Source organism: Chlamydomonas reinhardtii, chromosome 7 (genome assembly GCF_000002595.2).
Source record: "Chlamydomonas reinhardtii strain CC-503 cw92 mt+ chromosome 7, whole genome shotgun sequence".
In the NCBI taxonomy this organism is placed as follows: Eukaryota; Viridiplantae; Chlorophyta; class Chlorophyceae; order Chlamydomonadales; family Chlamydomonadaceae; genus Chlamydomonas; species Chlamydomonas reinhardtii.
In genome coordinates this window covers 3921993-3949209 of record NC_057010.1, presented here as the reverse complement: position 1 = coordinate 3949209, position 27217 = coordinate 3921993, and the positions used below count along the sequence as shown (strand labels likewise).

At 63.1% G+C, this 27217-nt stretch overlaps 6 protein-coding genes across 7 annotated transcripts; 4 read left to right on the top strand and 2 right to left on the bottom strand.

Annotated features, from left to right (window-relative positions):
- Positions 1-78: 78 nt before the first annotated feature.
- Positions 79-6582, bottom strand: CHLRE_07g339400v5 (uncharacterized protein). The gene is made up of 10 exons (XM_043064327.1): positions 5583-6582; positions 5172-5347; positions 4813-4906; positions 4592-4684; positions 3516-3676; positions 2346-3213; positions 1461-2007; positions 1083-1240; positions 709-878; positions 79-450 (listed from the first exon to the last, which is right to left on the bottom strand). Exons 1-10 carry the CDS (start codon positions 6522-6524, stop codon positions 213-215), a joined length of 3447 nt encoding a protein of 1148 aa, XP_042922895.1. The 5' UTR covers positions 6525-6582; the 3' UTR covers positions 79-212.
- Positions 6583-6731: 149 nt separating this feature from the next.
- CHLRE_07g339350v5 (uncharacterized protein) lies at positions 6732-10462 on the bottom strand. The gene is made up of 9 exons (XM_043064326.1): positions 10353-10462; positions 10150-10260; positions 9843-9947; positions 9511-9617; positions 9057-9138; positions 8682-8784; positions 8339-8499; positions 7610-7975; positions 6732-7372 (listed from the first exon to the last, which is right to left on the bottom strand). Exons 1-9 carry the CDS (start codon positions 10425-10427, stop codon positions 7205-7207), a joined length of 1278 nt encoding a protein of 425 aa, XP_042922894.1. The 5' UTR covers positions 10428-10462; the 3' UTR covers positions 6732-7204.
- A 108-nt stretch (positions 10463-10570) lies between these two features.
- CHLRE_07g339300v5 (uncharacterized protein) lies at positions 10571-14100 on the top strand. The gene is made up of 7 exons (XM_001692455.2): positions 10571-10873; positions 11195-11371; positions 11587-11757; positions 11932-11982; positions 12155-12267; positions 12488-12584; positions 12800-14100. Exons 1-7 carry the CDS (start codon positions 10703-10705, stop codon positions 12899-12901), a joined length of 882 nt encoding a protein of 293 aa, XP_001692507.1. The 5' UTR covers positions 10571-10702; the 3' UTR covers positions 12902-14100.
- A 182-nt stretch (positions 14101-14282) lies between these two features.
- On the top strand, positions 14283-16356 carry CHLRE_07g339250v5 (uncharacterized protein). Its single transcript, XM_043064325.1, has one exon. The coding sequence runs from the start codon at positions 14471-14473 to the stop codon at positions 15668-15670; it is 1200 nt and encodes a 399-aa protein (XP_042922893.1). The 5' UTR covers positions 14283-14470; the 3' UTR covers positions 15671-16356.
- A 555-nt stretch (positions 16357-16911) lies between these two features.
- On the top strand, positions 16912-19898 carry CHLRE_07g339200v5 (uncharacterized protein). Of its 2 annotated transcripts, none has more exons than XM_001692453.2 (5): positions 16912-17206; positions 17291-17351; positions 17451-17501; positions 17686-17803; positions 17985-19898. In XM_001692453.2, exons 1-5 carry the CDS (start codon positions 17121-17123, stop codon positions 18173-18175), a joined length of 507 nt encoding a protein of 168 aa, XP_001692505.2. In that variant the 5' UTR covers positions 16912-17120; the 3' UTR covers positions 18176-19898. The 2 variants fall into 2 exon arrangements, with proteins under 2 accessions (XP_001692505.2, XP_042922892.1); XM_043064324.1 differs by having other exon boundaries at positions 16932-17206.
- A 238-nt stretch (positions 19899-20136) lies between these two features.
- CHLRE_07g339150v5 (uncharacterized protein) lies at positions 20137-27215 on the top strand. Its single transcript, XM_001692452.2, has 16 exons — positions 20137-20188; positions 20305-20355; positions 20646-20718; positions 20886-20936; positions 21631-21756; positions 22017-22133; positions 22360-22425; positions 22991-23083; positions 23631-23759; positions 23976-24158; positions 24406-24534; positions 24692-24886; positions 25126-25260; positions 25503-25661; positions 25977-26056; positions 26264-27215. The coding sequence occupies exons 1-16, from the start codon at positions 20169-20171 to the stop codon at positions 26388-26390; spliced, it is 1734 nt and encodes a 577-aa protein (XP_001692504.1). The 5' UTR covers positions 20137-20168; the 3' UTR covers positions 26391-27215.
- Positions 27216-27217: the final 2 nt, after the last annotated feature.

Below are 27217 nucleotides of genomic sequence, written 5' to 3'. Positions count from 1 at the left end.
CCCAAGAATGAACTGCAACACCGCAACACTACCGTATGTGTTGCCGTGCAGCGGTCACGGCTCTGCCCTAGCTCTTGATCTCAGCCATTCTTACACAAACAGTACCATCGGGTACCATAACTTTGTGGGGCCCTATAACCGGGCCCCTCACAGCGGGCCCCCCCTCCCGCCTGCCTCTAGCGGCCGTTCCTGCCTCTTACGGTTCCACCCCCTCACCGCCGCGCCTTACTGCCGCTCCCGCCCTCGGCGCCGCCCCCCGCTGCGCGCCGCTCCGCCTTCCACCTCTTCCGACACGCCTTGCTCTGCGGCTCATTCAGGAACCTGGACAGCGCGTCCTTTCGCCACTCGTACAACGACGCCGGCGGCGGCCTCTTGTCCTTCAGCATGATCTTCAGCGCGGCCCAATCAATCGGGCAGCCGATATCACGCAGCATCCGCAGTCCAGACACCCTGAGGGTCATCGGGTGGAATATGCGGAGCGCAAAGCAGAACACAAGTGAGATGCAGGCTCCTAGCTTGAGCACGCGCGCTCATGGAAGGCCTCACCCCGTGCCAATCTAGCAACTGTACACGGCGGCGTCTAGGTGCTGAGCCGCTGAGGTCCCTACACACCCGCACCCACACCTGCGTACACGGTCACCCCCCCCCCCCGATTTCACCCCCTGGTTCTCCACCCGGGATTCCTTCATCCCGGATTTCTCCACTCACCCGACTGTGACGTGCGGCAGTCCGCCCAGACGGCCCTCGTACCCCACGCTCCGCACGGCGGTCATGAACGTGCTGCCGTCCGGGCGCCACGGCACGCCCAGCTGCCGCAGCGTGCGCAGCATGGTGATGTGGCGTGCTGAGGCGGCCAGTATGTACGGCACGCCGTCCTCCTGCGCACAAGGCAGGATTGATGAGGGGAGTTGAGGGCCGCTGGTGCTTGAGGGTGCAAGTCATGTGGGAAGGGTGTGCGCATGCCGGTCTGCGGTTGCGGCGAGCGCTGTTTGCTGGTCTCACAAGACAGGGAAGAGGGCCTACCACGGGAGGTCCAGACTCGAGCCGGCCACACAGGAAGGGCGAGGGGCACGGCGACTTACCCCGACGGGGCAGCCGCGTGCGACCAACCACTTCGCCGCCGCGACGCCGCCTGAACGGGCCGCCTCCTTCAGAGCTGAGACGTCCCAGCTGCAGCCGTGCGCCGCACACCACTCCAGCGCCGGCCGCGCAGCATACGCCGCCGCGGTGGCAAACACGGCTGCGACAGGGGCCGACACACAGGCACCAGAGCCTCAACTCCTTCACACGCATATTCCAGCTTTGCGCGAAGGAACCTTGCCCTCACACCATCCTGCAGCCGTATCCTTCCAAACCGCGCGACTCGCAATCATGCCGATACCATGTAACCCATTGTGAATGAACGGCTGTCTCCCGCGTACGAACCAGCCTACGCTGCAAGGTCCATCGCAGTCCCTCACCTGGATTATCCAGCACCAGCAGCCGCCGCGCGTGCAGCCAGTCCAGCAGCCACACGCTCAGCGCCTGGCCCCCGCCGGCCGCTATTGCATTGACAGCCAGCGAGGCGCCTGTGTGCTCCGCCTGCGCCCTGCCACCCAGTGCCGCCTCAAGGGGATGTGGCGGCGGCGTCAGTGAGGGCCCGGAGGGCGGCTGGGCAGCGGCTGGCACCGCCTCCGCTGGTGCAGTGGGCGACTCCCGTGCTTCATCAGCACCCACATTGGCGTTCGTTTCGCCCTCGCCCTCGGCGGCGGCGGCGGCGGCGCCGGCGCCGCCCGCAGCATCAGCAAGTGCGGGCACCCCGGCCTGGAGCTGCTCAGTGGCAGGCGGCGGCGCCGGCGGCGGTTGGTTGGGCGCCGTGCCGCTTCCGCCAGCGGCGCTGCAGCGGGCGGCGCCTGGTGGCGGCAGCAGCTGCTCCAGTGCCCAGGCCATGACCCGCCGCCGGCCGCTGAGCACCGCGGCCTCCAGCACAGCGGCGGAAGCGACCGGGTAGCCGTGCTCGTGCAGCAGCTGCGGCGTGGTGGTCACGGGGAGGGATACCAATATGCCATTCATGATTAGCCAAGGACATGGCAGACGGCAGGCAGTGTTGGGGGAACAGCAATAGTTACCGACGGAGGGAGGGGGATTGCACGGGTCGCGCGGTAAGACACGTGGAGACAGAAGGGGAAGGAAAAGCGCCGCAACCACCGTATCGATCCAGACAACGGAGGTTTGCGCTACGGTGAATGCGCGACAGGCGATGGAGCGGGACTACAGCCTGTGGCAGGCGCAAACATGCATGTGGCATCGCACAGGGCACAGCCCGGCCCAGGTCTCCTTCCCAGGACCGCGCCCCAGCCTCCCACCTTGAGGCATGCAAGGTGGCCGGCCTTCGCTGCTCTCGGCGCCGCCTCTCGAAACGCCTCGCGCTCTTTTTGAGCCGCATACTTGCTATGGGGCCCGTCTACGGCACCACCACCGCCACCACCACCGCCACCGCCTTGGTTGGGCGGCTGCTGTGCCTCCTCGCCCCCATTGCCAAAGAGGTTGTTGCCGTCACGGCCTTGGCGGCGGCCGGGGCGGAACACGGTCAGCAAGAAGTGCAGGGCCGCCACATTACCCGCCGCTGCCGCCTCCATCACCGCGCTCGTGCGGATGGGGTAGCCGCGCTCCCGCAGCCACGTCAGCCGCTCGATCGCCTCCTGCGCACCCGGTACGGCGGCCGCCGCCGCCGCTACAGCAGCTGCAGCCGTGGCAGAGGACGACGCAGCAGCAGCCGCGTCGCCGCCCGGCCCGTGCGGAGCATCGTCAACGTCATCGGAGTCATAGTCGAACGGGCCATGCCCGTCGTACGGCGTCGTGCCGTTCTGCGGCGCCCCAATGGCGTCGCCGCCGCCGTCGCCAGCCCTTGCTGCTGTCGCCGGCGCCGCTGCTGCCGCGTCCGTTTCCCCAGCCACGACGCCGGCGGCGCCAGCCAGGGGGCCCGCCGAAGCCCTGCGCGGCCCGGGATGACGTAGCTCGCGCCCAGCCGCTCCTGCTGCTGCTGCTGCTGCTGCTGCTGCGGCGGCGGCGGCGGCCTTGGCGGCTGTGATTCGAGCCGCCGCCACCCTCGCATCGTCCCTGATGGGATTGCCCCAGTAGCCTGCATCCGGGTTGACGACGTCCGCGCCGCCGCGCGGCGAGGCCCAGTGCCCGCCGCCGCCGCCGGCGCGCCGCCAGTCCACTCCGAACAGCCTATGCGCCCGCCAGTGCATTACACCGACCGAAACACAAACACGGTGGGTGCGGTGGGCACAGGTAAGCACTGCGCACTGGGCAATCAAGCGCAGGCCGCCCCGCCAGCCGCCCAGCGCGCCGCTGGATGGGAGCCGGGAGGCGCGCCGGCGGTGGGCGCACTTGCGGTCCGCTGCGTGTGTGGACCAAGCCAGGCTTTCTAGCGCGTACACACACATGTACACGCATCTGTCTCGGGCCACTTTGGGTTACTTGCTCCTACCCCGCCCCCACCGCAACCACACATCCAACAGCGCACTCACTTGACCACCCGCTGCGCCGCCCACTCGTTCTTGTCGTGGCCCTGCTCCTCCAGCCACTCCACCTTCTCCCGCCAGTCGGGCGTGGGGCTGCTGGCCGCGAAGGCGGTCACGTGCATCCACTCCCAGTCCACTCCGAAGGGCGGCGGGTTGGCCCGGATGTCCTGGATGGCGGGTAATGGCAGCGACACGGCTAGACAGTTTGGGTGGGTGTAGGTGGGCAGGTGACGTCATTCACACCACAGGAAAGCTTGGGCACACACAAGCTACAACAAGGCAAGGAAGGCAGGCTGGCAGACCAGGCAGGTCAACACTAGTCATTACGGTACGCTCTCTTACACACACACACACACAGTCACACGTACAAACACATACACACACATACAGGGGGGCTCGTCACGCACAGCCGACGCGGCCACTGCGGCCGCGAGCGTGCCTAGCCTCGGTGCCGCCGTGGAGTGGGGAGCGGGAGGCCAGCTCCCGCCAGCCCACGGCGCACACACGTCACACGCACACACACCAGCTTGACACGCGTCTGGAAACGCTGCAACCGCCGCCCGCCACGTCCCCCATGCCGCCTCGACCCCGTTTCGTCGCAGTGCCACCGCTAACTCGCCCTCTTCCAATAGTGTTATTGTACTTAGTGGGCGGGATTTGGGACGCGTGATACCTAGCTTGTCTGCTGCACGCCGCCTCTCTTATCGCCGTTGCCATTCACATGCCCGTGACACTTCCTCGCTGCCGCCCTATGCCCATGCTTCCACCTTTGCCTATAGGTGAGCTCGACTACGACCAGCGGGCGGGAATCTGGGAATTAGGCGTGCTGGGTAAACGTTGTTTAGCGCGCCCAGGGTGCGGAGCATGGACGCATACAGGTGCAACGCGGGGTCAGGCCGAATGGTCGCCCGTGGGGTTCCAGGCTTATCGCGGGTAAGTATGACTACCTGGGTCACGACAGTCACGCGACGCTCGGTAAAAATGGTGGGTATCGGTAAGTAACTCCGTCGCGTCATTGGGCGGGCTTTCGTTTCGTTTTTTAACACACACATACACACACGCGCACACACGCACGCACGCACCTTGAGCTGCTGCAGGCTGCAGCCGTACGCCACGTCCTCCAGAAGCCCCATTAGGAACTTGGGCTTGTCCATCCACCCCACCCGCCGCTGCTTCTGCGTGTTATAGGAAAGCACGGACAAGCAATGAGTGAGCGCTACCACGCGACCTGTCAAGCGCAGGTACTTGTGAGGGTACCCACAGCTTCTTTAGTTTGAAGCTGGACACACGCAGGCGCTCGCACCTCCAGCACGAACTCGTACACGTCCTTGTGCCCAGACGCCGCCGCGGCACTGAGCGTGCCCAGGCCCCAAGCGCACTTCTCAGCGATCGCCTTTCTACGGTTGCATAGAAGCAGCAGGGCCCAAAACGTCAAGCACGCATCATCCAACTCGTTGCACCCAACATTCTCAAACTAACCCTGCTGGGCAGCCTGAGGGCCGGCGCCACAGCACCCACCAAACCACATCTACAACGCCCGCCAGTCCCCTTCCACGTTAATCCCCACCCAAGCTAACCGTCCCCCTGGCCCGCCCCTCCCTCGCATCCCGGCGCCGACGAAGTGAGCCACCCCCGCCGACAACCCGCCGCCGTCCCACGCACCTGACGAGCTCCAGGTCGCCGGTCCGCACCGCCGCCTGCAGCACGGAGTGGCTCCAGGGGAGGCCGTGCCGCCGCAGCAGCCCCACAATGTCGGGTCGGCCGGCGGCGGCGGCGAACATGAGGGGGCTGGCGGTGGTGCGGGGGAAGAAGGCGGACAGGCGGGGGTCCAGGAGCACCTGCGGGCACGGCACGGCACGGCACGGGGACAAAGGCAGGTAAGCTGCCGCCATTGCCTCGGGAGGACCACAGCCCCCCCTTTCCCATACATCTTTTGCCCAAACTGGATGCCGCATTTCCACCGACACCAGCAAGCACCCGCCGTTGGCACACTTGCCCATACTCCACGCAACCGCAACCGCAACTGCAACCGCAACTGCAACTGCAACCGCCACCGCCCGCCACCACGCCCACCTCCAGGTTCTCCACCACCCCGCTGGCCGCGGTTGCGCTCAGCAGCAGGACCCGCTGCCGCCCGCTCAGCCACAGCAGGTCGCCGCCGCAGGAGCCGCGGTAGGCGCCAGGCGGCAGCGGCAGCGGCGCTGGAGCCGGGGCCGGCAAGGCAGCAGCGGCAGAAGCCGCCTGCGGCGGAGGTGCAGCAGGTGCGCCTGCGGCGGCGGCGACGGCGGCGCTGGCGCTGGAAGACGCACCGTCATCAGCGCCCGCGTCATCGCCGCGGGCATCAGCAGCCACTGCTGCCTGTGCTGGCAGCGACGTCGGTATCGGTGCTATATTTCCATGGCGGGCGGTGGAAGGCTCCGGTCCTGCGGGTTCCTCTATCGCCACCATCCCCGGAACGCCAGCATCCGCCTCGGCTGGTGGGGTTGATGCGGCAGCAAGCCCTGCTGCGGCCCCAGTAGCCTTCTGTCCCGCTGTCGTAGCTGCATCCGTTGCTGCCGCCCCGCCTTGTGACGAAGCGTGCCCCGCCTTTACTGCTTCCGCGTCGCTAGCCACGACTGTGGACCCCAATGGTGCTTGCGCCAGGTGCTGTTGCTGCGGCTCCGGCGTCGGCACCGCGCCAACAGCGAGTGTGGCCGCGGCGGCTATGGCGGGCGCGCCCCAGCACCGGCGGAAGTAGTGTGGCGGCACGGGCAGTATTGGCTGGATGCTGGTGTGCCGCGGCGATGAGAACTGAGCGGCAGTGGCCTTGTTGACCAGGCGCAAGGTGCAGGGGATCTCGTTGGGCGGGAGGCACGCGGCGTAGCGCCAGACGAGGTCGGGAATCCAAAGCCTGGCGGGGTCCGGCGCATCCGGCCCGATGACATAGACTTCTTCGTTCGTATTGCTTGCATGCTGCAGCTCTGCGAAGTCCTGGGGCGCCGCTGGCGGGAGCAGCTTCCCGCAAATGCAGCCCATCACTATATAAGTCTACACCAAGCGGGCAAGGAACGACAGAAATACGCTCATTTGGATCTAGTCTGAAATGTACCTGATATGCCTATCAGCAGACGAACGCAAAGTGAGGCGACTAACATGCACGCGACATGCCGGCCCAGTTTTTACGACAAGCAGGTGGTTCACGTTCATCTATCGATTCAGTAGTTTGAGTGTTCCGCTACAGGATAACTCATGGTCTTACATGTAGCATGCCGTTGACCAATGCGAAACCCTGGGCCCAATCGCTACCACGTGTACGGCCTCCCCAACTGAACCCCCGACCCTGGCGTCCATCCACGCCGCATGCATCTTGGGGCCTCAGCAAGGGCCCCATGGCTCTCCCACGCAAATACCCCCACATAAGTAACACTGGCCACACTACCTGCCGTGATCACGACACGCTGTAGTGTAACTCGAGGGCATTTTGTATTCCCAGGCCGCACACCAACACCCTTAGCGAAGATGCCTTGCGCCAAATTCGTGTGGTGGGACCAGCCAGTGATGAGCTCCCTAAAGCCACGTTTGCAACAAACACCTCACCCCAAACACCTTCACCCTCAACCCTGTCCAAAACCGCGTCATGGTTTAAAGCTGCATTACGGTGGACATGCCTTGGTCTTTTGTGAGAAGCCACGTCCACGCCCACACACGTGCGCCGATCACACCGTGCCCAGCGCCTGCACCACCACGAACGCCCGCCCCTCCAGTGCGTCCTGGTAGTAGCCCCGCCGCAGCGGGTCGATGTCCATGAGGCGGCGGTAGATGCCGCGGGCCTCCTCCAGCAGCGCGGCCCCCGCCTCCGCGCTGTCACCCAGCCCCAGCCGAGCCTGCAGCCACGACGAGCGAACAATCGAGGTGCAGCGCAAGCGCATCAGGAGCAGTTGGGAATACAGTAGCTCAGTAGCTGAAAGGTCTGCATGAGAAGCCAACCTGCACCGTGCCTACATGGGCGGCCTTGCAGCTGCAGGCATGCCCCCCTCACATCCGAACCCGCCTAAAACACCCAGCCCCATGCCCACCAGCCCTGCCCCCACCTCCCACCCCCTGCACCACGGCCCACCCACCTGCGCTTCCCGCAACCGCGCCAGCGCCAACAGCGGCCGCTTTGCATCCGGCTCCGCCGCCAAATGGTCTTCCTGCAGCCGCGCCGCCTCCCGCTCCAGCACCGCCGCCACCCGCGCCCTCGCCTCCTCGTCCACCTCCGCCTGCCCCTCCTGCCCCTCCCGCCCCTCCCGACTCGCCTCGCCACCTGTCCCGGGCGCCCCGGAAGCAGCTGCATCGGCGCCGGCGCCACTTGCCGCTTCTAATGACCCTGCCGCGGCTGCTGCTGCTGCTGTTGCCGCTGCCGGCCCCAGGTGCGCGAGTGTGTTGCCCACCAGCCACCGGTAGTACGTCCATGGCGACTCGTCACGGGCGTCCGTGGCAAAGGCCTGCACGTGTGCGCGTGTTAAACACAGAACAAACGGAACAATTCCGCCACGTGTGTGTGGGTGTGTGGGTGGGTGGGTGTGAGGGGGCAGCACGGCGCTGTCAGCGTCAGGCAGGGGCAGCGGTGCACCGGCACATGCCACTACAAAGCGGCGGCTGCATAGAGTGCCAGTGCTTCGGGAACGCAGGGCCCTTGGCTGTTCCACTGACAGAACCCAAGTTCCGACATCCACGACCATGCAGTACCCCAGTCGTGCCATCCAGCTAGCAAGCGAGCTAGTCCGCCCCTCCCCATGAAACCTTGACTATTGGGACCTATTTCTTTGGGCTCGGGCAAGTAACCCTCCCCCACAAACCACGCGCACCTGGTGCACCATGTCGTACTCGGCGTCCAGCACCTCGTGAGGGATGGGCGAGCGCTGGCTGGCGGAGCCGGAGGCGGCGGCGCCCGCCGTCCCACCCGCACCCGGTGCCGGCGACGATGCTGATGCCGGCGCCTCCGTGCCCACGCCTGCCTCCGGCCCACCTGCAGCCGCACACAGACACAGTGTTTAGGCAGTAGCCGGAGAGGAGACATTTCTCATGCATGGCGGGGCGGGCAAGCCACAAGCCACCCTGCGGCCGGTGAATACTCGTGCACGCGGTCCCAGACACACACGCCCCATGCACACAGGCCCCATGCACACAGGCCGCGCTGCGCTGCCTGACCTGGCGTGCCGTAAATCTGGTGCAGCAGCATCGTCCGGAAGTGCCAGGCGCTGTAGTTTGAGAAGTTCTGGATGATTTTCTCCTCCACGTACCCCAGCTCGTCCTGGAGAGGGGGAGCGATCAAGGCGTGACAGGTGAAAACACAGCGATGCTGAGATGGGTACGGGAGGACGTGCCGTTGGACGTTGATGCGAGCTGGGCGGCGAGAGCGCAACTTACATCCTGCTGCGTATACCGGTATTACAGCGTCTCTCACATTAGGTAGCCCTATGGGGTGCTTCGCACACAGGCGTGCCCGTCCCGCCTGCCAGCGCGAGCACACGCACTCTATGCCACATGCGAGGACGCACGCACGCCTCTAGCCATGCCACGCACCTGCGCGCTGCGCCCCAGCTTCCTGCACACGAACTGGCGGTAGTTCCACGCATGGAAGTTTCGGGAATCCTCATCCAGAGCCCTGCAGATCAGCACAAGGCGTGGGTGCGCAGGGCGTGTAGCGCATCAGCCGGCACACACATCCGGCCAACCCGCCAGCCAACCTGCATCCTGCCCAACTCCATACAGTACATCCAAAAGACGCCTGGACCGGCGAGTGCATGCAGGTGGCCACAAAACCCTGCTTACCACTTGTCCGGAGGACCGCCCCCGCCCCGGTGCTCCGCTAGTTTCGCATGGTTTGGTTTAGTTTGGGATGATATTTATAGCCCCTCCCGCCGACCCACACCGCCTCCCCCCGAAGCCGGTCCGACCCAGATCCCTCAACCCAGATCCCCCAACCCAGATCCATGCCAGCTGGCTGCTGCACGCCAGCTGCACGCCAGCTGCTCACCGTGTGACCAGCTGCAGCTCCCGCTCCAGCGGCGCCAGGCCCTGTCCCACAACCCACTTGCGGTGGTGCCAGGCGGAGTAGGACTTGGGGTTCTCCATGAGGCATGCCTGAGGCGGGCAGGCAAGTGATAACCGATTCAGGCCGCGCGCATGCCGTGCTAAGGATCCAGCGCCCTCACGGATCCAAGCCCGTGCGCACCTCCCGGGGTAGCCACCGACTCCCCACGACTAACTCCGTTGCAGCATGCCTGCTTGGCCGTAGCACCCATGCAGCACAACCCCATGATGAACCGAGCACAGCGCCTCTCGGCGTGCTTCTCCCGCGCGGCTTGCCTGAGTCAGCGCCAGCTCTCCCTCGCTGGCTCGCGCAGCCTCCTCGCCGCCGGCCGCAAACACTGGCTCAAGCGCCTCACGCCGATAGTTCCATAACGTGTAGATCTGCGTGTGGGTCCAGCCCAACAACCCCCACCAAGATACGACAGTTATGAAGCAGGGCAAGCCGCTGACAGGGCAGGCCAGGAAGGGAGCGGTGCTTGCCGTGCGGAGGCGCCTTGCGTGTCACTGCCGTGGCGTGCCTGCCCCACAACCCCAACCCTGACGCGAAGCCACCTCACGCCAAACCCCGGGCCCGGGTGCGCACCTCAGGCACCACCTTCAGCAGCTTAGCTGCTGCATCCATGATGGCGGGCTCATACTTCTTCTGTCGACGGTATTCCAGTACCAGCGCGGTGCCGTTCCGAATGGCATCGACCTGCACAGTTGCGCCAGTTTACTGCAGATTCTTTGCGAGGACATGGATCTAAGGCACACACAGTCGCATATGCAACATCAAAGTGCTGCTACCTTCTTCTTGTAGGCCTCCTGCGCCTTGGGGTCCGCTTTCAGCTTGTTTTTGTATTCTCTGGGACGGCCGTGCATTTTTATATGTGACTTTTATACAAAATCTGTTTGCCACAATGTCTGCATGTCAAGTTGTTAAAGGCATGGCATGGGCCTCAGCCAGGGCTTCGCATGCCCGGGTAGACCGAGCAGACCAGCTACTAAGTCCCATATCCAGGTTAAATACACGCAACACAACATTACATTGTCCCCTGTAATCGCTAGCGGTGGTGTGACAAAGCTTTCGGAGGGTTGAACGCGGGTTTCGCGACTCCTCCTCTTCGTCCGCTACCGACTTGGCACGCGGCCCCAGAATGCTAGCTGCAAAACGTCTCAGTCACAGCACCCGCGGGGCCTCGGCCTCCCGCGGGGGCGGACGCGCGGTGCGGACCCTGGCGATGTCGAATACCCCCTCTTCCGAGCAGCCCGAATACCGGCCCGTGGCGCTTCCATCTGGCACGCTATGGCTGCTGGACTCCATGCAGGTAGGTAGGGTTTCTTGAGGGGCACAGGCGGCTACCCCCGAGTGCGTCGACCCAGACTGCAGCCATGCGGCCATCCACGCGGACCGGGGTTTGCAGGAGACAGCCTGTGACGAATGGCGTTATCTGCACGACGCATGAAACGCCTGGAGCGCAACTGGGTTGGCGCTCGGTTGCATTAGTGTGTGAGGCAGCGCGCGCCTTGGTGACCTGGCGCTGCCCCCAGGGGTTTCCGGAACCTGCGGAGCCCCTCCAGCCACCCGGCCCAGCTCGGGGGGCACAGCCGCAATTGACCGCCCCCCTATCTGCGTTATGCGTCTGCAGGATGCTTACTACAACGTGCGTGGGTCGCACTTCGTCATTCCGCGCGTGGAGGAGCGCGAAACCGCGCAGGAGTCCACGCGGGCGTGCCGTGCCAAGTTCGTGCGAAACAAGTCTCTGCCGGCGCTACGTCGCGTGGCGCGCGCCCCCGGGCCCTCCTCCCTCAGCCTCATCCAACAGGTGTGTACACCAACTGCACAGAGGATTTGACTGGTACAGACCTGAGCGCCTCGTTCGGGGATGGATGCCCGCGGCTATAGGAATCGAGTGCCCCGCGAACCTTCTAGATGTCGCACGGGCATCCGGCGACCCCTGCCTCCCTCGGGTTCGTCGCCTTCGCCTGCATCGCATGCCTACATCCCAACCCTTTGTGCACCTCATTTACCTTATTGCAGGCTATCGCGCAGCAGCCCATGGCGCTCACCATCATTAGTGACGGGCCGCTTGTGGACGTGGAGGTGGATGTGCACGAGGAACAGCAGCAGCAGCCCGCGCCCGCGCCTGTGCCCAGCAGCACCTGCACCGGCATCGTACACGTTCCCAACAGCAACTCCGCGGAGGCAGATGTGGGTGCTGCTGTGGGCGAGGGCGGGTCAAGATAGGATTGCAGAGCGCCTTGCCATAGTCTTTTCCATAGGTGACAAGGTGAATTCTCCACTAGGCGTTGTTACGGCACCTGGTTTTCTAACCCACTCACGATGTCACAATTACGTCCCTTTCCCCTGCATGCATATGTGCAGGCTGAGGAGACGTACCAGACCTCCAGCAGCTCTCCCCGTCGCACGAAGATGGTAAGGCTGCACATGGGCTCAGCACAGCGCTGACAGGTCCTTACCACACGTCCCGCCTCTCATTATCCTTTGCTCTACACGTGCCATACCAAGCATCCAACACGCTCTGGTTTCACTCACATGACTGTGTCGCTTGTTGCGCCCACTACCGCTTTTTTGCACCCCGGCGCAGCTTCGCTTCACCTGCTTGGCGGACGGCTGCAAGGCGGTGAACGTCAAGCCAATCAGCCCGGAGGCCTTCGCCAAGGGCACCGTGTTCGCGCAGTGCGCCAAGTGCGGCAAGTGGTGAGTCGCGTGCGGGGGCAGCGGCAGCGGAGGCGGCATTGGCGCGGCAGGCAGGCAGGCCCAGCGGGTGACAACGCTGTCGAGCTGGCTGTCAAGAGAGCAGGCTGTACAGTACAGGGACTTCGGGCCAGCCGCCGCTGGGAGTCTGCCTTAGCGCAAGGACTGTGCGAGGCATTGATTGCACACCCCGTGCGGCGCGTGGTGTTTGCTCGCGGTGCAGGCACCTGATCAAAGACCACCTGAAGCTGTGGGACCAGTCCAAGCGCACGGTGTACCGCCGCGGCAAGCGCATGCCGCCACCGCTGACGCTGGAGGAGGTGAGGCGGGACGGCGGCGGGACTGGCCGGTGAATGGTCACAGTACGGCCGAGAGTTTCCTGACCCCTTACCGTGCATGAAGAGCTGCGTGCGTGTAACCGGGTGCCCTGTGCGCCCCAGGTGGCAGAAGGAAGGCCCTACGGCCTGACCCCCCACGGCCTGACTCCTGCCTGAGCCGTTCGTTGTGCGCCTGCGTGTGCGTGTGCTGTTCGCAGGTGCCCGAGGCGCTGCGCCCTGCCATTGAGGACCTGGACTTCTTCGCCAACGGCGGCCAGGTGGGCGGCTTCGAGCCGCCGCTGCCGCCCAGCGTGCTTTAACGACTGCAAGGGTCGGTCGCTGGTGGCAGCAGCGCATCAGCAGAAGCGGTTGAGGAAGCGCTGGGCTGCTGGCCGTCGCCGTGAGGGGTATAAGCCCCACCGCGAGTCGGCACGTGCAGGGCCAAGGGCCAACGTGCATGTACGCAGTACGCATCGGCACGTGCGCAGGTGGATTTGGGGGCGCTGCTGGGAAAGGCGGGTGCGAGCTTTGCCCCACCCGTGGTGGTGTGTGCTCTTCATACAGCACGCATATAGTCTAGTTTTTTAAGATTGCTAATGAAAATCCTGTATCTCTACTGCTTGGGCCGTGTAGTTCCTAGAAATGTAGCTCTTACATGACATGTACAACACAGTGCGGGCGGGGGGAAACGCGTTTCCGACCAACAATTGTTGGGACTTGATGTTGTATATGCGGTAGTTGTCAAGTGTGCAGTTGTAACCGTGTTACCCAGGGTGCCTCAGATGGTGGGTGTGCTGTGGGTTGAGCCGAAGGCAGGCCGCCTTTCCCGTTTCCACATCCGGGTTTGTGCTGAAGGGGAGGCCGAGAGGGTTTGTTGCGTGGAACGTCCATGCGATGTATACGATGGTTGTGGAGCTGTTACAGTGGCTGTTGATGTGGAGTATGGCGCGATGGATGCGGTATCTTTGCCCAGTACCGCACCGGCCATGGTTGTGAGGCACTGGGGCAAGTGGTTACAAGAAAGAGCTATTGTGGACAGCATTTGCATGAATTGCATCTGTGCGTGTGTACGGGCCTGCCGTCCGGGCACTGGCGCAGCAGCGCTGTGGTGTTAGGGTCGCCCAATGTTTAGGATACGGTTGTAACAGACGAACAGGGCATAATGGCAGAATGTCGGAGGTCGGCAGGCATGCTCTTACTGACTGAATGTGTGTGTGTGGGGGGGGGCCGTGTCGGCGCCGCGTTCGGGAACTCGGGAAGTTGACCGGTGCAGCTGTCATAGGCCGGCCGGCGTCCTTCAGGCCCGCTCCAGGTGCGGTGGAGGAGAGTGCAGGAGGGTGGACTGGGTGGACGCCTGTGCCCAGCATGTTCTCTTCAGCGCCATTGCTTGCCCTGCGCTGGTTGCAAAGATATGTTGTTAACATTTTATAGTAGCTGAATACAGGGCCCAGTTTGCAGGCCCAGGCACGTGCTATCCGTTCGCAAGTGGGTTCCTCCGCTGGTTCAATAACAATTATTCCAATGCTTATGCCAGCAGGCGCATCGCCACCAGTGAGACACGTAGACGTACCTCTCGCGGGGGCAGGACCGTGGAGCACAGCACGCCTGTGTCGGCGTGGGCTGGGGTCACTCCGTCACTGCCGTCTGCATGGAGGATGTCTCCCGCCATTTTACCAGGTGCATGCACACCGGCTAGGCATAACTGCCGCACAGTCAGGCGTCAGTACCTTGTAGGAAGTGCGCTGATAGCTTTTTGCGTTCAATAAAGCTCGCAACGCGACACAACTCGGCCGTTACCGTAGTCGAAATCGCCCTGCCCAGCGAGCAAAAGCAGCCCCGACATTCCTCCTCAAACGTACAAGGCGAACTAGTAGATCACCACGGCAAAAATGACGAATCTCAGTGATGTTTTGCCGACATTGAAGCGCTTTGACAACGACGTGGAGGAGGTCTTGGCGAGCTCTGGCCATGTAGCGATGTATACGATGGTCGTGGAGTCGTCACAATGGACCCGGCGAAACGTGGAGGGGTCCCTGTTCATCCTGAAGCGGAAGAGCAGCCCTCGCTTCCGGCTCATGGTGCTCAACAAACTCTCGACAGAGAACTATTTTGAGGATATCCATGCTGGCCTCGCCTTCGAGAAGAACCCGCCCTACCTTATGTACACGCACGGGAACGCCGAGATCATCGGCGTTTGGTTCTACGAGCAGGGCGATCTGTCGCGCGTGGAGGAGGTGCTGGAGCGCATCAAGCATCTGCAGCAGGCGCATGATGAGGAGCAGGCGCTGGCGGCGCAGGCCGCGCAGGGCCAAGCCGCTCCCCCGGCCGTGCCCCCCCAAACGCACACGCCGCCGCCGTCGCGGCCGGCGCCGGCAACGCCACCGAAGCCAGCCGGGCCCCCTGCGGCCAAGGGCGACGACGACGCGTTCTGGGATAAGCCAGTCACCGCCAGTGCGCAGCAGGCCGCTGCGGCGCGCGCCGCCGCGACAGGTGCGCCGCCGCCCGCGCCCGCGGCTCCCGCAGGTGACGCTGCCGCCAGCAACCTAGCGAACCTGCTCCGGAACGCCACGCTCAAGGCCCAGGCGCCGCAGGCGCCGGCGCCGAATGCGCCCGCCGGCCCCCTGCCCCCTAGCTTCTTCGCGCAGCAGCAGCAGGCCAGGCCGCAGGCCTCGCCGGTGCCCCCGTCGGCGCAGCAGCAGCCCCCGCACGCGATGCACACCCTGCCTGTGCACGCGCCGCAACCCTCGCCCGCGCCGCCGCACATCGTTCCCAGCCCGCACGCAGCACAGCCGCAGCCGCCGGCACAGCAGATGGGCGGCGCGCTCGCCAAGCTGTTCGCTAACGCGCACAAAGCGCCGGCGCCGGCGTCGCCCGCCGCGCCACCGCCGTCGGGGCCTGTTCGCGCCCCACACGCCACGCCCCCGCCCGCAGCCGCGGTGCAGTACGCGGCGCCAGCTGCGCCGCCCGCTGCCGTTGCGAACGGCGTATCAGACGAGGAGAAGGTGCGGCGGCTGCTCGCGCGCATAGCCACCAACGAGGGTCTGCTGAAGATGCTGGCGGGCGAGATGCGCGCTGTCGGGCTCTTGTAAGCGGTCGGATTGAGCACTATTCACAGGACGCGGGAGATAAGCTTGGCAGTATGGGCTTTGAGGCTGACGACCCCGTTGCTGAGTGGCAGGCGCCAAGCGCATGAAGATAGGGCAGCTGGTGCTGCGGGGTGCTGGGCATAGCGGGTTTCTCCCCATGCTAGGGCGCGGGCTCGGTGCCTTGAGAGGAGTCAGAGGGCAGGACATCGTGCCTTGTACTGGTGCTTACTTTGGGGGCATCGGAAGATAGGAGAGCACTCGCCGCACGTGGGTGTCAGGATGAGGGGTTGGCCGTGGGGTTTAGAAGGTGTTCCAGCATGATAATACGCTGGATGCCGAGTGAGAATGTTGGAACTCTTGACAGATTGGCTGTCCTCTGCAAAGGGCCCGTGGGATGGTGGTGCTACTATGCGCAACAGATCACTCCGGTACTCGGTAATGGTAATGGCTGTGGCTGCGCAGCTCAACCAGCGTGCTTTACGAGTTTGCCAACGAACGAGGCTTTCGCTTACAACTCCTTGGGGGTGGGGTGGAAACGATGATGGGCTCGTGGTCTGGTGCGGTATGCCGCAGCGAAAGAGGCTGCATTTGCGTGTCAAATGCGATTGGCGCTGAGGGCCGGACGCAGTGTCGTGCGCGGGAATCCCGTACCATCCGTATGAAATACATGCATGTAAGTTTGTCAATGCAAGCCTGTTATTGTGGCATCGACGAACTGGGGGAAGAGTACAGCGCGTGACCGCGTTCGGCACTTGGGCACACAATGCTTGCGTGAGGTGAACCGCACGGGTGAACCGCAGCTCACAAGGGTCAAGCAGGTGAACACTGGGGCAGAGCTCAGTTGTGACCACGTTTGGCGTTCGGTACACAGATCAACCTGGTAAACTGCAGCTCACCAACAAGGGCAGGGGGTTATGATGGACCAGGCGAAGTGGGCAGGAGGGGAACCTTTTAAGGGGAACACAGGGGTGCTGAGGCGTGCAAAGTTAGGGTGCTGGGTGCTGGATTAACCGCGCAGCTACTTACTACAAGGAGTTCCCGGACATGACAGGGAATAGCAGGGGAGGGACGGCCGCTGGGTGCAACGGGCCGTCAGCGTCTGCGCGAAGAGGGCCACCGCACTGAAGCGGCAGTGGAGACCGTGGAGGCCCTCCTGCCTTGCAATCGGCAAGCTGTCAAGCAGGTGTGGTGGCCGGATGGGCTGTGCTTCCGTAATTCTTTCCCTGTTGTATTAAAATGATGCCTCTCTTCTCGCAGTAACTTAGTAGATTGTTCGTGTCCCCGAATCAAACAGCTTCCGAAAGGCCCCTTTAATTGAATTCCTCCTCCTTTGCTCCAGCTCCCAGGACTAAATCAAACCGGAACTTATAATATGTCGCACCAACTCCTCGGCCGCGTGTCGGTAGCGCCGGGCAGCACGGTACCAAGAGCGGCATTCCGGCCTAATCGGCCGATGCGCCGGCCTCGTTCTCGTGACATCGTGGTTGCGTTCCTGGATGACCACAAAGGCCACAAGGGTGACCACCACACCTACCACAGGTGATGCGCGAGAGAGCCGTCATTTTCGCTTGGTCGCGAAAGTGTATAAGCGTTGTCCCTTTCCCAACGTTCTGACGTTCACAGCCAGGACCCCCTCTCGGTACATCTCTTTATGCCCTACAAGCACCTGCCGGCGGACGGTCTGGTGAGTGCACTTGCACACGCGGGTAACGAAAATTGCGTCCCCACCGATTCCATGGGACCTACCATCGCAGTGAGCCGTGTCACACGCCCCGTGATGTAGGTATGCCAACCTGAAGAGGCTGCATGTGACCCCTCTGAGCGCAATTGCAAGGTACGTTACGCGGCAGTCCTGCATAGTACGACAGGTCCACTGATAACCTCCAGATTTAAGTCCCAGTGCGTTTTTAGGCCCAGTGCGCACCTGTCCACCACGCCCTGCTGCAACGCCAGCGCACACTCCTCCTCGCATGCGCCGTTTGTTTCCGAACTCCTTCTCCCGCTACCTCATGTGACAGTCCGTCATCTACACGTATGAGGCGAAGTGTTATGCCTGCTATGGAACCGGCTTCGTCAAGGGGCATTCAAACGGACGCCGCGCCAGCCTCAGCATGTGCATGGTCTGCCTTGGCCTGGGTGAGTTCACGTTTGGGAGGGCCAAGTGACGTTGTGCCTTTGTTTGATGTGGGTCACGAGCCTTAGAGTGCACACCTTGGGTGGCGCCCCTGCCATAAGGATGCTCTCAGAAGCTTACGCTTGTGGATGAACCCAGATCTTGGTCCAACCCACATTTAACTCATGTTGTTATCCATGCCAGGCTATGTACGTCACACCACGGCGCGCCTCCCGCCGGACGTCACCGCCAATGGCTTTGAGACCATGACGATAGCCCGCCCGCAGCTGGACGAGGGATTGAAGGCGCAGATTGCGGAGAAGATTGCGCGGCGCCAGGCCGTCGTGGAGGCGCACCGAAAGCTGCAAGCGGAGCAGGATGCGGAGCAGCAGTAGGGCTGCCAGGGATGAAGGGAGCAGGGAAGCAGCTGCAGGATCATGAGTGCAGGAGCATGTAGCAGCTGTGGAAGGGCGGCACCGCCCAAGTGCATGTGGTTCGGGCCCAAGCGCAGTCCTTGTGATGTAAGGCGGGCACTTTGCATGTGCAGCAGGCTGGAGTACAGGATATCGGCATGCTGCTCCTGGTTTGCTTGCGACGGGCCCATACATTATGACGGGTAAGCGCGGGGCATGGCGCAGTCGAGTGCTGGGGACCCAGGGGGGGCCTGGGGCCGGCGTCGTCACGGGCAGTAGGTGGACGAAGCGCTGGGTTGTCTCGTGTCATGCAGAAGGCCTAACACAGCATCTTCACGTTGTGAGCACTCGGCATACTACACAACTAGACCTTAGCGATTACGTGCGTACACATTACTACAGACAAGGCAAGGTCGCGTGTGAAAACCATGCTGTGAGCTTTGGGGTATGGTGTGGTGTGCATGTAGAATAAGAAGAACTCTCGGGTATTGCGTAGGACATAGTCCACGTGCCTGCAGAGGTCGGCGGGCTTGATGCAACACGATAGCCGTGCTGCGCTCTCGACAAGCACTTGCCGTACTGGCTGCTACGAGACATTCTTGTGGCCTCGGTGCACCTTCAACGAATTGGGCTGCTTGCATGTGCCGTGTGTGCGTCAAAGATTGGGGACGCAGCATGTTCGGATGGAACATGTCCAGCTGGTGGCTGCATTGGCCCTAAGTGCTATTCCACATACCGTTAGAACTTGCGCTGTGTTGCTGAGTAATGAGGACCGGTCGATGGCCGCGCACATAGGCGCACACATTCATGGGCGTGCGTAGGTGTCCTGGCAGGTCAGGCCTTGCTGGCATCGGCGTGCGTGTGAAGATGGTAGGTCTGGAGGAATGCCAACTGAGCACCCGAACATGTACCGTAGTAAACGTATTAACTACGGTATGTCCTTGTTGCACGGCGGCGTTTATTAAGCTCTGCTCCATGTATTGACAGCCTTCTATGGCACCATGCGGTTCTTGCACGTGCTTAGCTTGCCAGCCCCCTGTCCCCTTACGACCATGATGACCAGGAATAGCAGTAGCGACAGGAAGGGCGGATTGGACCAGGCGGTGGCAAGTGGCGCCAGTCGGCGGCGGCCTGACCGATGCAAGGACGGTGCTTGCCTGCTGCAAGCGACAGCAAGGGAGTCAGGGGTGCGGGGCTTGGGGCTTCAACCTGCCGTGCCCGTTTGTACCTTGAATGAGCAGTGTTGTTTCCAAGTCATTGGGGCATTTGGGTGGGTGTGGAGTGCGAGTGCACCGTTGGACGTTTACAATGATACCCTTGCACGCAATGGGACTATGGGAGTGCGGACACACCACACGCGCAGCAAACAACCGCCACGACCGTTCGCGTACCAACTCTTGAACCGCCAGTGTTGGCAGTTGACAGGTATCGGCATCAATGAGAGAACATTGCACGGTCGCAAGACTCGCAACCAGGCTCAACATTGGCGTATAGAATACGTGACGACGCGGAGGGAGGCGGCTAATATGGAGTGGTCTCGGCACGTCACACGTGAGCAATGGAAAGGGAGCAGGGGTGGCTTTACCCCTGGCGTTGCGTGTCAGCGAGTCTGTCGAAACTTCTCCGCGGCTTTGCTCGGCATCGTGCTAACGTGGCTGACTGGTAAAATGCGAGGACGGCTTAAGCTTTTGGAGAGGCTCGCCAGTTTTCGATGGCCTCGACAACCCCGGTTTGCCGACGCCAGCAGTTTCCCCGAGTGCACATCGAGGGGTAATCAATTTTTGTGAATGTGCGTTGTGCGTCTGGGCTTCCGGCAACGACCGTGTCCAGAACCCCTGTGTGTCTGGAACCCCACTTCTGGAATGCTCCCCCATGCAGCGAAGAGGAGAGACTAGGTCACAGGAGCACACCTCTCCCTTACTTTTTGCACTCTAGTGTTTGCAGCCAGTCTGCTAGTTTTCATATTCCTGCAGTCATGGCAGGCACCCAGATGCGGTGAGTTCTTCTCGCCGACGCATTTCTCTCGCTGCTTCTAGACTGAACCCGCCTGCCCACCTGGCCTAGCACCACTCGCCCAGATCAGCGTCTGATCGCTATGTTTGTCAATGCAGGTCGTTCCAGGCGAAGTCGGCGGCCTCGGCTCGCGGCGCCGTCCGTGGCAGGTGCATCGGGTGTCGTTTGCGAGCGTTTTATGGGCCCCGGAAAGTCCATGTCTAGGGAGGGCATAATTGCATGCGCTGCGGAAACTTGCTGGGCAATTGGGCTCTGGGCGTGTCGGATATGGTGTTGTGCCGCCGCTAAGCTCGGGGCGCTCAACCACGCAGGACCGCCCCGCGACGGGTTTGTGCAGGTTATGGTTGAATGTGATTTGATCTCTTCTGTATGGTGGAGCCCATTTGCTACTGGGTGCGTCTAGCTGACCGTTCCACCTTGTCTGCTTGCCGATGCGTAGGCGCAGCGTGGTCGTTCAGGCCGCCAAGGAGCTGCACTTCAACCGCAACATGGAGGCGCTGAAGAAGATGCAGGTGCGGGGCCAGCGCTGGCATAACAGGCAATCGCAACCCCTCACTCCCTCGTTGCACCCAGACCCAGCACCTCCCACCCCCCCCTCACACACAGCCTTCCTGCCGTCCTTGCCCCTAGCATGCTAGCTCACCACTCCAACCAAACTGCTTGTTGCTTCTACTGACAGGCTGGTGTGGACAAGCTGGCCACCGTGGTCGGTGTGACCATCGGCCCCAAGGTGCGCGACTGTGTGCTAGCCCTGGCGTGGGGTGCGGTCGGGTTTGCGATAGCGCACGGCATGCGTCGCGCCTTGGAGACGGAAGGCAGGACTCAGCAGCTCAGCTGGAATGCGGAAGATCAAAGCTGGCTATGCCACAGGACGGTGGCCAATGCACGTGGCAGGCCACGCGGAGCGTGTTTGTGCAGCACAAGCAAGGGTCGCAGTATGGCAGTCAACAACAGCTCACGGTGTTGAAGCAACGAGTCGGAGGCGGGAGCTGATGAGCCGGAGCAGGCAGCTCACGGAAGCTGCGCGGCGGGAGCAGGGTCCAGACAGACGCATTGCAGGGGGGAAACTCCCTGGCGGGGCAGGGGCAGGGGCACACGCGTGTGCAGTGGAAGGGTTTCGGTTGGGATGGTGGGTCATGAACGAGGACAGGAGGTAGGACGTGTGCAGCCACGAGCAGCCGCCAGGCACCCAACTTCCCAACCCATCAGGGGCCCTCAAGCAGACCGGTGCTGGACATCACGCCATGCATGTCGCATGCGAGCTTCGGTCACCTAACCCGCGCGCGCAGCCGCCGCCATCACACACCAGCCGAGCATGTCAACCTCATCCCGCCCTCGTTTGGCTCCCAGCCTTGCATCCCACCCACCACTTAAACCCGCCCAAACTTGCTCAAACCCAAACCGACTCGCTTTCGCCCCGACAGGGTCGCAACGTGGTGTTGGAGTCCAAGTTCGGCTCGCCCAAGATTGTGAACGACGGTGTGACCATTGCTCGCGAGGTGGAGCTGGAGGACCCCGTGGAGAACATCGGCGCCAAGCTGGTCCGCCAGGTGGGTGTGTGGGTGCGTGCTTGGTCACCGTGGGTGAGCGCCCGGGGGGGATAGGCGTCTATGAACGACATGTGGAAAAGGGCGTGGCGAAGGCGGAGTAGCGGTGTGGATGGTTTTCAGTGGGAGGGTTTGGTAGCCGGCTGGCCGCACGGCGCAACCCATGTGGTTAGGCGCGTGGCTGCGGATTGGAGGAGAGGAGTTAGAGCGCCGTCCCTTGCTAACGTCGGTGGGGCTTTGGTCCGTGTCCTGTGTGCCCGCAGGCCGCTGCCCGCACCAACGACACCGCTGGTGATGGCACCACCACCGCCACCGTCCTGTCCGCCGCCTTCATCGCTGAGGGCATGAAGATCGTGGCCGCCGGCACCAACCCCGTGCAGGTGGGCACGGCGGGGGAGGGCGGCAGGAAACACCCGGGCCGGACAGTGGGGAGGGATGGAAGAAGACGCAGACATGATGCATATGTGGGCACGTGCGTCAGCCACGACCAATACCACCGGCTCGCTCCCTCACTACGGGCACCTGCGCTCATTCCGAGGCAGTGTCGCACGCCCGCCCTACTCACCTTGTCCCCCCCCCCGCCTCCCGCCGACCCCGTGCACGCAGCTGACCCGCGGCATGGAGAAGACCGTGAACGCGCTGGTGAAGGAGCTGAAGGCAGCCTCCAGCCAGGTGCGTGTGTGTGTGTGCATATGCGTGTGTGTGTGTTAAAAAACGAAACGAAAGCGTATGTGTGTGTGTCGGGGGGCCATTTAATGGCATCGTGGTGTGTGGGCGAAATGCACTCCGGCTGTGGGCAAAGGGCGCCGACAAGATTCCATGAGGGAGGGCCGGGCCAGGGAGTACTAGCAGAATGGGCTCGAGAGTATGGCGCTAGGTCGGCACGGTGCAGCCGCGAGTGCGGCGTTGTTGGGCAAGCAACGCAGCATGCAAGTTGTGGCGCAAACGCAGTGCGAGGGGCCGGCTTGTGTGAGCTGGTTGGGAGCGTGTGCAGGCTCAATGGCACGGGGCGGAGCACGGCAGGGGCATGGATTGAGCGCTTGAGCAGCTCACGCCTGCAGAGTGTGCATAGTGCAACGGCTACACGAGGCAGGGAGCGCAACCTTCGCGCGGCTCTTCGCGGAACCCAGGGATTTGGATAGACGCAGCTCCGCGCATGGCTGCACGCCGGCTTCATGATCACACCTCTCATCTCCCTGCCTGCCCTCGCCCCTGTCACCCGCTCACGCGCTCTCAGGTGCACTCCGACAAGGACCTGTCCAACGTGGCCAGTGTGTCGGCCGGCGGCAACCCTGACGTGGGCAAGCTGATCAGCGACGCCATGGCCAAGGTGGGCGCTGATGTGTGTGTGTGTGTGTGTGTACAGGAGTGAAGCCGTGTCAAGAACAGCTACAGACGTGTGATGCCGAAGCACGAGCGCGAGGGCGCTGAAGAGGCGGCAAGCGAGCTGTGCGTGGTCAGCCCCTGGGGACACGGTGGATGCAATGGCGTGCCAACAGGGCAAAGCAAGCCGCTTGTCGAACGAGAGTTGGCAGCAGCAGCAGCAGCAGCAGCAGGAGTAGCAGCAGCAGGACTGGAGAGGAACGAACGGATTCGAGCGGCTCGACAGCGCTGCGTGGGCCGCCCTACCCGAGGCGGAGCAGGACCGCGCCGGTCTCAGCGCACAAGCTACTTCCCACGCAGGCCTAGCAGCAGCCGCGTGCCCCCCAGCACCCGGACCCTTCATGTCACCCGCCCACACCTCTCCTCTCTGGTTCGCGCTGTTGCCTCATCCCCAACACACACCGTCTGCACCCCGGTGTCCCGCTTCTCTTCCCCTCCTCTCCAATATCACCCTCACCCCAACCCCAAAACCCCAAACGCCACGCGCCCCGCAGGTTGGCCGCCAGGGTGTGGTTACCATGGAGGAGTCCAAGACCGCTGAGGACGCGCTGATCTTTGTGGAGGGCATGCAGTTCGACCGCGGCTACTACTCGCCCTACTTCGTCACCGACCCCGAGCGCATGGTGGGTTGGGTGGGAGCGGTGGGGGAGAGGAAGGGAGGGGGTCAAGGGAGTAAGTTGGTTTGGGGTGGAGGCGGCGGATGTGTGGGTGGGTTGGCGGCAGAGGGCCTGCAGGGGAAGCGGTTTAGGAGTAGAGGTATCGGCGCTAGTGTCTTGGTTTACCAATCCACCAAGCAAACCTGTGAACTAAATTTATTTTATCGACGCCCACACCCACAGCTCGCGGAGTACGAGAACTGCCGCATCCTGCTGGTGGACAAGAAGATTTCCACCGCCCGCGACATCATCGGCATCCTGGAGGCCGCCATCCGCGGCAACTACCCGCTGCTGATCATGGCCGAGGACGTGGAGCAGGAGGCGCTGGCCACCCTGGTGGTCAACAAGCTGCGCGGCACCCTCAAGGTGCGGGGGAGGAGGGGTTGGAAGGAGGGGGGGATGGGGCAGGGGCAGGCAGAAGCGGGCGCGGGTAGCCTTGGTCAGGGTTGGACGTGTTCAATTGGGGCCGCGGCGCGTGGGAGGGGGCGAAGACCAGCTGCGTACGAGTGGCTGCGAGGTGCTAGCGTGGCATGTCTGCACCTTTTGCTGCACCGTTAAAGCCAGCGCCAAAGCCATCACTGAACACCAAGATGGCAATACCACACGCGCGCAGGTGGTGGCTGTGAAGGCGCCCGGCTTCGGCGAGCGCAAGAGCTCCTACCTGGAGGACATTGCCATCCTGACCGGCGGCACCGTGGTTAAGGACGAGCTGGGCATCACCCTGGAGAAGGCCACCGAGGAGGTGCGCGGCGGCGTCTGAGGGAGGGGAGCAGTGGGGTAGGGGAGTTCGGAGGGGTGGAAGGAGGGAGTGAACTCGTTTGCGGTGCGCGCCATGCCTCTTGTCCTGTCCCCCTCTCCCCTCTCTCCCTCAATCCCTCCTCACTGCTCGCCGCGCGCAGGTGCTGGGCCTGGCTGCCAAGGTGTCGATCTCCAAGGAGGCCACCACCATTGTGGGTGACGGCCGCACGCAGCAGCAGGTGGAGGGCCGCGTCAAGCAGATCCGCAACCTGGCGGCGGAGACGGAGCAGGAGTACGAGAAGGAGAAGCTCAATGAGCGCATTGCGCGCCTGTCGGGCGGCGTGGCCATCATCCAGGTGGGGCGGCGAGGGAGAGGGGCGGAGCGGCGTTTTTGGCTGTATTCGGTGGCCTTGGAATCGCTGTGTGCATGAGGTATGCGCGTCGGCCTTGCTTGCATATGGCAGATCGCTCGGTGCCGGTGTGTAGTGCATGGCGCGCTGTCAAGCAGCTAGCGAGGGCGGTGTCTTCATCGGCAGCAGATTTGAAGTAAGGACCCTGACCAGCAATATGCCATTCCTCACTCTAAACACTGCAGGTGGGCGCCCAGACCGAGACGGAGCTCAAGGAGAAGAAGCTGCGCGTGGAGGACGCCCTGAACGCCACCAAGGCCGCTGTGGAGGAGGGCATTGTCATCGGTGGTGGCTGCACGCTGCTGCGCCTCAGCCAGAAGGTGCGCGGGCGGGGTTCACGGCGCGCGGGGGGCGGGGTGGGGCTGGGGAAGGTGGAGAGGCGAGGGCGGGGAATGGGGAGCTGACAAGGGCGAACGGGCGTGTCAGAGGCGTCTTGCAGCATGCAGCCGTGGGCACGGTGGGGGCTCAGCACGCGACGCGTCGCGCCCACTGCATCTCTCGTGACGTCTTTTACATGCGGGCTGCGTCACCCAACAACCCAACCACACACGCACACGCGCAGGTGGACTCCATCAAGGAGACCCTTTCCAACGAGGAGCAGAAGATGGGCGCCGACATCATCAAGCGCGCGCTCAGCTACCCCATCAAGCTCATCGCCAACAACGCCGGCACCAACGGCTCCGTGGTCATGCAGCGCGTCATGGACAACATCGACCAGCCGGTGCGTGGGCGGAGGGGCTGCGTCGGGGGGGGGGGGGTGTGTTGCAAATTCCAGCCCAAACGCAACCAAACCAAGCTAAAACGAGCGCAGCACAGGGGGACGTAAGCATAAAGCTGCATTACACAACACAACGCCCCTGGGCTTGCAAAAGCGCTATCCGCGCCGTTGTCCTGCGTATCCTGAGTTGAAAATGTCTCTTGTCTTTCTAGTGTGTGGTGTGCTTGGCTGCCTCGCTGTTTCGGCGGAGTCGTATTGTTGATGTTGCTGATGTCTAGCTGATGTTGCTGTTGCTCTCGTGTGTTTTGCGCCGTGCAGTACTACGGCTACAACGCCGCCACCGACACCTTCGAGGACCTGATGGAGGCCGGCATCATCGACCCCACCAAGGTGGTCCGGTGAGTACGGCGGTGCGGCAGTACGGTACCGAACAGGCACGCTTGCGGACACACACGTAACCACATACATGTACACATCGGGTTTACAAGTGCATTCAGCCATGCGCCTACCTAGCATGCAAGCTCATTCCTTCCTTGCCTCCTTCCTTCTCATCTCCTTCCTGCCCCCCCCCCCTGCGCCCTTCCCTCCTGCCTGCCGGCGCGCAGCTGCTCGCTGGAGAACGCCGTGTCGGTGGCCAAGACCTTCCTGCTGGCTGACGTGGTGGTCACCGAGATCCCCGAGAAGGAGAAGGCGCCCGCGCCCGCCGCCGGCGGCGGTGACTACGACTACTAAGCAGCTGTAGCACCCGGCCGCCGCCGCCGCGCTGCTGCTGCTGCAGCGCTGTAGCGGTGTAGCAATGTCCAGGTGTGCCGGCGGGGCCGGCGGCTGTGTGGCTATACGTGGCGCGTGCGGTCTGCTGCTGTGGGTACTGGGTTGGTGGTTTGGTGTTTGGGGGTTTCGGAGTGGAAATGGCGGTGCGAGCTGGAGGCGTGCTTGGGCCGAGGAGGTGCGCTTGGAGACGATGATGACGGGCCCCGGGGTCGGGGTTCGTGACGGCTACAGCCAGTGTGGTTGACGACTAGAGTGGGTTGCAAAGGAGGACTTCATCGGACGTGCAGGCGGCGCCGTCGGCGCACCCGAACGGGCAGCTGGTGTGCGCGGGTGGGGCTGGCTGCGTGTCGCAGTTTTGGGCGCCGGTGACGGCTGTAGCGAACGCGCAAGGACGCGCCCGCTGCTAGAGCTGGTTCCCGGGCGGGGGCCGGGGCGGCACGGCCACAAGAGGGCATACGCAGCACGCGCGTCCCCGTCTGTTACGCGGGGGCGGCTGCAGCACAACTCCCGGCTGCTGCTGCGGTGTCAGGCTAGCATGCTGGGTTGACGGTTCAGTCGTGGCTACAGCGCTGGCTGTTGTTTTGCACACATGCGGCCGCTTGCAAGCCTGAAGGATCATTGCTTGCTGTTGAGCGAACAAGAGAGAGGTGCGAGAGAGCGTGACAGACCCCAAGGACGACGATGTGTGAGGGCTAAGGACTGTGTATGTGTGTTGCTGGGCGGTGCTGCTGCCAACAGCCGCTGCCAAGCAGCTGTGCGCCTAGGTAGATGTAAACCAACATCTGATC